At 48.4% G+C, this 8,716-nt stretch overlaps 1 protein-coding gene across 6 annotated transcripts; it reads right to left on the bottom strand.

Annotated features, from left to right (window-relative positions):
- Positions 1-2,367: 2,367 nt before the first annotated feature.
- Positions 2,368-8,697, bottom strand: LOC116510667 (cytochrome c oxidase assembly factor 4 homolog, mitochondrial). 6 transcript variants are annotated; one of them, XM_032220298.1, is made up of 3 exons: positions 8,595-8,684; positions 6,156-6,258; positions 2,368-2,917 (listed from the first exon to the last, which is right to left on the bottom strand). In XM_032220298.1, exon 3 carries the CDS (start codon positions 2,881-2,883, stop codon positions 2,620-2,622), a length of 264 nt encoding a protein of 87 aa, XP_032076189.1. In that variant the 5' UTR covers positions 2,884-2,917; positions 6,156-6,258; positions 8,595-8,684; the 3' UTR covers positions 2,368-2,619. The 6 variants fall into 6 exon arrangements, with proteins under 6 accessions (XP_032076189.1, XP_032076188.1, XP_032076191.1 ...); XM_032220297.1 differs by having other exon boundaries at positions 2,368-2,893; XM_032220300.1 differs by lacking the exon at positions 6,156-6,258 and having other exon boundaries at positions 2,368-2,893; positions 8,607-8,697.
- Between the last annotated feature and the right edge of the window lie 19 nt (positions 8,698-8,716).

Below are 8,716 nucleotides of genomic sequence, written 5' to 3'. Positions count from 1 at the left end.
GAGACAAGGGAGAGTGATCCTGACGGCATGCATTGGAACAGTGGGGAGGAGACAAGGGAGTTGGTCCTGGATGCCCGGCAACGGAGGGCTAATAGACGCAAGGAACAGTTGCGCAGTTACAGGAGGTAATTGCACTCAGCTGGTGGTCATTAGGCTCCTCTCAAGACTATAAAAGGACTGCTTGTGCACACGCCCCTTTTGCAGAAGTCAACGCATTAACTAATGTTAGAGAACTGTGGTGTTAGCTTGTCTGTGCTGGTTTGCTGCCAAGGACCTGTCTTGTCTGTTAATAAATTCCGTAAAGTATCTTTGGCTCCGAGTGCTTTGGTGTGGCACAAGGGGGGGGGGGTGTCAGAACAGATGGGAGTCAATCGTTTCTGTAAATACAAAAAATGGCACGAAGCTGGTTTGCCGCAGAACCTAGTTCCACGATGGCAAACCTATGACCCTCTTCAGGGGTGGCACAGGCACCGCCAACCCAGGTCAGATCTCGGTGGCGTCTCTTTCGTCAGCTTCTGTCCCCCTGCAGACGATGAAACAGAAGCTCACAAAAGAAAAAGATCTTGACCTCTTGCCACGCTGGTGTTGGGATGCCCCGCCTCCCACCAGCCAGCTGGTCTTCGGGTCTCTGATGCGCATGTCTGCACATTTCCACGCACGCATTGCACATGCTTGTCCATGCACACGGACATTTGCATGCATGCACACTTTTTAGTTTGGGCATGTGCACGCAGTTTTGGCACTCAGTGTCTAAAAGGTTTGCCATCACTGATTTAGTTTAATGAAAAGAAGGACCAGGGGAGACATAATAGCAGTCTTCCAATATCTCAGGGGCTGCCCCAAAGAAGAGGGAGTCAAGCTATTCTCCAAGGCACCTGAGGGCAGGACAAGAAGCAATGGATGGAAACGCATCAAGGAGAGACCCTTCCTTCTCTCTTTCCCTCCTTGCTTCCTCCCTCCCTCCCTTCTCTGCTTCCTTCCTTCCCTCCTTCCTTCCTTCCTTCCACTATCTCAGGGGTTGCCCCAAAGAAGAGGGAGTCAAGCTATTCTCCAAGGCACCTGAGGGCAGAACAAGAAGCAATGGGTGGAAACTAATCAAGGAGAGACCCTTCCTTTTCTCTTTCCCTCCTCTCCTTCCTTCCCTCCTTGCTTCCTCCCTCCCTTCTCTGCTTCCTTCCTTCCTTCCCTCCTTCCTTCCAATATCTCAGGGGTTGCCCCAAAGAAGAGGGGGTCAAGCTATTCTCCAAAGCACCTGAAGGCAAGAGAAGAAGTAATGGGTGGAAACTAACCAAGGAGAGAAGCAACTTAGAACTGAGGAGAAACTTCCTAACTCTGAGATCCATTAAGCAGCTTTCCTTCAGCAGTTGTGGGTGCTCCAGCATTGGAGGTGTTTAAGAAGAGATAGGACAGCCATTTGTCTGGAATGGGATAGGGTCCCCTGCTTAAGAAGGGGGTTGGACTAGACGACCTCCATGGTCCCTTCCAGTCCTAGGATTCTATCATCATCTCCTTTTAATGACCCCATATTGCAGGGTGGAGTCTGGGCAACTGAATGGAGATGAGTGATGACTGGCCCGATGCCCTTCCTGTTGCCGATGCGGAGTTTTGTTCGGCAGATATATTCTCATCGTGCCGAGAGAAAGATCTTCCTCTACCTAGGATCAAACGCACAGCCTCCTGATGGTGAGGCGAGAGCTCCGTCTCTAGGCCACTGCACCAGAGGTCCCAACACTGTTAGTATGCAATACAATACAATAGCAGAGTTGGAAGGGACCTTGGAGGTCTTCTAGTCTAACCCCCTGTTCAGGCAGGAAACCCTATATCATTTCAGACAAATGGCAGTCCAGTCTCTCCTTGAAAACCTCCAGTGACGAAGCACCCATAACTTCTGGTGGCAACTTCTGTTCCACTGGTTAATTGTTCTCACTGTCAGGAAATTCCTCCTCCGTTCTACGTTGCTTCTCTCCTTGATGAGTTTCCACCCATTGCTTCTTGTTCTGCCCTCAGGTGCCTTGGAGAATAGCTTGACTCCCTCCTCTCTGTGGCAACCCCTGAGATATTGGAAGGCTGCTATCCTGTCTCCCCTGGTCCTTCTTTCCATTAAACTAGACATTCCCAGTTCCTGCAACCGTTCTTCATATGTTTCACCCTCCAGTCCCCTAATCCTCTTTCTTGCTCTTCTCTGCACTCTTTCCAGAGTCTGCGCATCTTTTCTACTTCGTGGCGACCAAAACTGGATGCAGTATGTGCCCAACCACCCACCCCCACGTGAAAAACAGCCATGTTTGGCCCTGGCTTTTTTTCACTCTGAGATTTTTGCCCAAGATTGGGAAAACCTTGCCAATACCTCAAATGATGAACGGCACCAACAAAGAAAACTTCTATTTATCCTGACAGGAGGCATTTTTTTTCCTATTAAAAGCAGAAAAAGAAAGAATGAATGCCACTCCAGTTTTGTATTAGCGGGCCTGACGGTCTACACATCTTTTGTCTACAAAATGTAGCTCTTCCTGGATTTCTGAAGCGCCCAGGGCTTCATCCAGCGCCAGCCCTGCTGGGCTCAGGTTGCTCCGAAGCTCTGGAGTCCAGCAGGCCAGCACTCCCTTGCTTCCTCTTTGGTCAGCTGGCAGCCTGGTGCAGCTTCTGCCTCCTCCGGACCTCCTCGGCTTGCTGCTTCTGATGCTCCGCCATGCAGGTCCGAAAACTCTGCACTTGCTCCTGGCACTTGCGCCAGTCCTGGTGCTCTGCCATGCACTCCATCACGGCGTAGTGGAAAGTGGCGCAACCCGTACGCTGGATCATCTGGTCAAAAGGATCTTCCTCCTCCTCCTCCTCTTCCTCCTTCCTGGTTTGCGTCTTCTGGCTCCAGTTGTGGCCAGACATCCTGGCAGATCTGGGGAAAAGGAGAAGCCGCTGCTTTTTTTAAAAAAAAAAAATCCTTGTGGTATCCACAGCGGTGTGAGACTGTAACCCCGTAACCCAGAGGTCTTCAAACTTGGCGACTTTAAGACTTGTGGACTTCAACTCCCAGAATTCCTCAGCCAGTATCTATGGCCCCTTTATGAGCTATGGACTTCAACTCCCAGAGCTGGCTGGAGAATTCTACATGGGGCAGCCCTTGAAGAGTACTCGGAGACTTCAGCTCGTCCAGAATGCAGCCGCGCGAGCGATTGTGGGTGCACCTCGGTACACCCACGTTACACCTATCCTCCGCGAGCTGCACTGGCTACCAATTGGTCTCCGGATACGCTTCAAGGTGCTAGTCGTCACTTATAAAGCCCTTCATGGTATTGGACCTGGGTACTTGAGAGACCGCCTGCTGCCAATTACCTCCCAAAGACCCGTTAGATCTCACAGGGTCGGCCTCCTCCGGGTTCCGTCCACCAGCCAATGCCATCTGGCTATTACCCAGGGGAGGGCCTTCTCTGTAGCAGCTCCGGCCCTTTGGAATGAACTCCCCGCGGAGATTCGGACCCTCACCTCTCTCCAGGCCTTCCGGAAAGCCATCAAAACCTGGCTGTGCCGGCAGGCCTGGGGTTGATGAGTTCCCCTCCCCTCTCGACTTGTATGGCTGTATGACTCTTGTTTATTTTAATCACGTGTATTGTGTTTTATGTTCCCTTTTTCCCCTTTGAGTTGTTCGCCGCCCTGAGTCCCTCCCGGAGAAGGGCGGCATACAAATAAACTAAATCTTAATTCTGGGAGTTGAAGTCCACAAGTCTTAAAGTTGCCAAGTTTGGGGACCCCTGACCTAACCCAACACTTTTGTTAACTGCCCCAAAGGTGCTTTTTCAGGAGGCAAATGTGGACTTTTTTTTTTTTCTTCGAAGATGTTTCTCTTCTCCTCCAAGAAGCTTCTTCAGCTCTGACTGGATGGTGGGGAAGGGAAGGATTGATTTTCCTTGCAGACAGCTGGTCATTTGCAACCTTTTAGAGGGTCCCTTGAGGCCACTTGGAGGTGAAGCACTCTGGAAGCACTTCCAGAGCTGAAGAAGCTTCTTGGATGAGAAGGGAAACGTCTTCAAAGGAAAACAAGGAAGCCCAGTTGCCTCTTGAAAAAAAAAAAGCACCTTTGGGACAACTGTGATCTGGATGAAGAAGAATCTCTACAGACTTTTTAGCTATACAATTTGGGGTGAAGACCCTTGGAATCGGGTGGGAGCAGGAATGGATTTTCAGAGGGGGAAAAATTGCAGACCACGGGAACCATTTGCACCACTCAGGTGACTCTGAGGACACAGATAAAACCTCCAAGGGGCCTCAAGGACCCTCTCAAAGGATGCAAATGACCAGCTGTCTGCAAGGAACATCAATCCTTCCATTCCCCACCATCCAGTCAGAGCTGAAGAAGCTTCTGGGATGAGAAGCGAAATGTCTTCGAAAGAAAAAACAAGGAAGCCCAGTTGCCTCCTGATATAAAAAAACACCTTTGGGATAACCTGGATGATGGAGAATCTCTACAGATTTTGAGCAATGCAATTTGGGGTGAAGACCCTTGGAATGGGGTGGGAGAAGGAATGGATTTCCAGAAGAAAAAATTGCAGACTACAGGAACCATTTGCATCACTCGGGTGACTCTGAGGACACAGATAAAACCTCCAAGTGGCCTCAAGGACCCTCTCAAAGGATGCAAATGACCAGCTGTTTGCAAAGCGTATGAATCCCTCCATTGCCCACCATCCAGTCAGAGCTGAAGAACTTCCTTGAATGAGAAGCGAAACCTCTTCCAAAGAAAAAAATAGAAAGTCCAGTTGCCTCCTGAAAAAAGCATCTTTGGGACAACAACCAGGACATGGATGACGGAGAATCTCTACAGGCTTCTTTAACTGATTCATCCAACAGCAAGTAGTCCTTGAATTAGAAATGTTCATTTAACAACAGTTGATAGTTACAACAGCACTGTAAAAAAAAAAAAAGAATAGCAATAGTACTTAAGACTTATACAGGTAGACCTTGGCTTACAACAGTGCATTTACTGACCGTTCAAGAAATCTCTGTTGTTAAGTGAAACATTTTTAAAGCGAGTTCCCGCCCCCCTTTTTTACAACCTTCCCTGCCACCGTTGTTAAGAGAATCCCTGCCGTGGTTAAGGTAGTCACACGGTTGTTAAGTGAACCTGGCAATCCCGTTGACTTTGCCGAGGTGGCGCAGTGGTTAAATGCAGCACTGCAGGCTACTTCAGCTGACTGCAGTTCTGCAGTTCAGCGGTTCTAATCTCACCGGCTCAGGGTTGACTCAGCCTTCCATCCTTCCGAGGTGGGTGAAATGAGGACCCGGATTGTTGTTGGGGGCGATATGCTGACTCTGTAAACCGCTTAGAGAGGGCTGAAAGCCCTATGAAGCGGTGTATAAGTCTTAACTGCTATTGCTATTGCTTGCGAGGAGGTTGCCAAAGGGGATCGTGTGATCCCGGAAGATTGCAACAGGCATAAGTACACACCAGTTGCCGAGTCTCTGAATTTCAATCACATGATCCTGGAGGGGCTGCAACGGTTATGTGAAAAATGGTCGGTAAGTCACTTTTCATCGTCACTAAACGAATTACTGAAGTCGGCAACTTTCCTTGTCTTGAAATAATGTTGTTATCCCCACCCAACACAAACAGGTTTTGTACAGGCTATAAGAGCCGAGGTGTCGCAGTGGTTAGGGTGCAGTACTGCAGGCCACTTCAGCTGACTGTTATCTGCAGTTCAGCGGTTCTAATCTCACCGGCTCAAGGTTGACTCAGCCTTCCATCCTTCCGAGGTGAGTAAAATGAGGACCCAGACTGTGGGGGCAATATGCTGACTCTGTAAACCGCTTAGAGAGGGCTGAAAGCCCTATGAAGCGGTATAGAAGTCTAACTGCTATTGCTATTGCTACTTGGCAACGGCAATCCCAAACTGATCAAATCACAAACTGCTCCCTGACAAACTGCTCCATTATCCTTTAAATGTCAGCTAATTACCCGCAAATTAAGGATCTCTACAAGGGACGAGGACCCACAAGGCCTCTAATGAAGGACTGGCAAAGGTTCTCAACTGCCAGTGGCTCCAGGCCTAACTCAATTGGACCAATTAGCAGGAACATCAGGCAATGATCAATTGTTTTCTGCTTGGTTTTTAATGGCATCCGCCTTACCGCATTTTCTATTTTATTATTTTGAGCCCTCTTACCATTGATCAGAAGACAAAAGTTGAGGGTGTGGCCCTGGCACACGGCAACTATAGGCTCCCCTTAATATCTTTTATCTACATACATATCGACATGCACAGGTATCTGTATCGAGAGAGATAATAATTAATAACTTTCCCACCCACGTTGAATCTTGCTAATGCTCCCTCTTTTCAAATGGGGACAAATAAGCCCCTCACTTCTCCTTTGATCAGGGATGGACCACTATAGTAGTCCCTTTATGAGCTGTGGACTTCAATTCCCACAATTCCTGGGCCAACTGACTCCTTTACCAGCTGTGTACTTCAGCTCCCAGAATTCATCAACCATTATGTCCCTTTACAAGATGTGGACTTCAACTCCCATAATTCCTCAGCCATTATCTATGGCTCCTTTACAACCTGTGGACTTCAACTCCCATAATTCCTCAGCAGTTATGTCCTATTTACAACCTGTGGACTTCAACTCCCAGAATCCCTCAGCAGTTATGTCCTATTTACAACCTGTGGACTTCAACTCCCATAATCCCTCAGAAGTTATGTCCTATTTACAACCTGTGGACTTCAACTCCCAGAATCCCTCAGCAGTTATGTCCTATTTACAACCTGTGGACTTCAACTCCCATAATTCCTCAGCAGTTATGTCCTATTTACAACCTGTGGACGTCAACTCCCATAATTCCTCAGCAGTTATGTCCTATTTACAACCTGTGGACTTCAACTCCCAGAATCCCTCAGCAGTTATGTCCTATTTACAACCTGTGGACTTCAACTCCCATAATTCCTCAGCCATTATCTATGGCTCTTTTACAACCTGTGGACTTCAACTCCCAGAATCCCTCAGCAGTTATGTCCTATTTACAACCTGTGGACTTCAACTCCCATAATTCCTCAGCAGTTATGTCCTATTTACAACCTGTGGACTTCAACTCCCAGAATCCCTCAGCAGTTATGTCCTATTTACAACCTGTGGACTTCAACTCCCATAATTCCTCAGCAGTTATGTCCTATTTACAACCTGTGGACTTCAACTCCCAGAATCCCTCAGCAGTTATGTCCTATTTACAACCTGTGGACTTCAACTCCCATAATTCCTCAGCCATTATCTATGGCTCTTTTACAACCTGTGGACTTCAACTCCCAGAATCCCTCAGCAGTTATGTCCTATTTACAACCTGTGGACTTCAACTCCCATAATTCCTCAGCAGTTATGTCCTATTTACAACCTGTGGACGTCAACTCCCATAATTCCTCAGCAGTTATGTCCTATTTACAACCTGTGGACTTCAACTCCCAGAATCCCTCAGCAGTTATGTCCTATTTACAACCTGTGGACTTCAACTCCCATAATTCCTCAGCCATTATCTATGGCTCTTTTACAACCTGTGGACTTCAACTCCCAGAATCCCTCAGCAGTTATGTCCTATTTACAACCTGTGGACTTCAACTCCCATAATTCCTCAGCAGTTATGTCCTATTTACAACCTGTGGACTTCAACTCCCAGAATCCCTCAGCAGTTATGTCCTATTTACAACCTGTGGACTTCAACTCCCATAATTCCTCAGCAGTTATGTCCTATTTACAACCTGTGGACTTCAACTCCCAGAATCCCTCAGCAGTTATGTCCTATTTACAACCTGTGGACTTCAACTCCCATAATTCCTCAGCCATTATCTATGGCTCTTTTACAACCTGTGGACTTCAACTCCCAGAATCCCTCAGCAGTTATGTCCTATTTACAACCTGTGGACTTCAACTCCCAGAATCCCTCAGCAGTTATGTCCTATTTACAACCTGTGGACTTCAACTCCCATAATTCCTCAGCAGTTATGTCCTATTTACAACCTGTGGACTTCAACTCCCATAATTCCTCAGCAGTTATGTCCTATTTACAACCTGTGGACTTCAACTCCCATAATTCCTCAGCAGTTATGTCCTATTTACAACCTGTGGACTTCAACTCCCATAATTCCTCAGCAGTTATGTCCTATTTACAACCTGTGGACTTCAACTCCCAGAATCCCCCAGCAGTTATGTCCTATTTACAACCTGTGGACTTCAACTCCCATAATTCCTCAGCCATTATCTATGGCTCTTTTACAACCTGTGGACTTCAACTCCCAGAATCCCTCAGCAGTTATGTCCTATTTACAACCTGTGGACTTCAACTCCCAGAATCCCACAGCCAGCATGGCTGCCCACAAGCAAAGCCAATAGAGGAAGAAGGAATTCTGGGAGTTGAAGTCCCGAGGTCACAAAGAAGGGCATAGTTAATTTTTACCTCTTATGCAAATGAAATATCGGGAAGGAAGCGCCGCTTCCTCCCCCCCCCCCCCCCCCGAACAAACCTACCTCGCAGGGTTGGAGCGAGGGGTCGCCCTCCCCACGCCCAGCCCTGCCAGGTAGGCCAAGCCGCCCCGCCCCCTTGAAGCCCCGCCCACCTCCGCGAGCACCTCCAACCGCCGCCTCAGCCGCCTCAGGCCTCCCAGCAGCGCCTCGCCGCCCGCCAAACTGCTGCCGTGGTGGGCGGCGCCCGGGCCTTCCGGGGGGCGGTCCCCGGCCG

Source organism: Thamnophis elegans, chromosome 6, assembly GCF_009769535.1.
Source record: "Thamnophis elegans isolate rThaEle1 chromosome 6, rThaEle1.pri, whole genome shotgun sequence".
NCBI classification, from domain to species: Eukaryota; Metazoa; Chordata; class Lepidosauria; order Squamata; family Colubridae; genus Thamnophis; species Thamnophis elegans.
Note: the sequence above shows the minus strand (reverse complement) of the source record. Positions and strands in the feature narration are given on the sequence as shown.

What these genes read in the sequence shown, in the direction of transcription:
- LOC116510667 (XM_032220300.1), bottom strand. Translation starts at nt 2,883, where the DNA reads ATGTCTGGCCACAACTGGAGCCAGAAGACGCAAACCAGGAAGGAGGAA.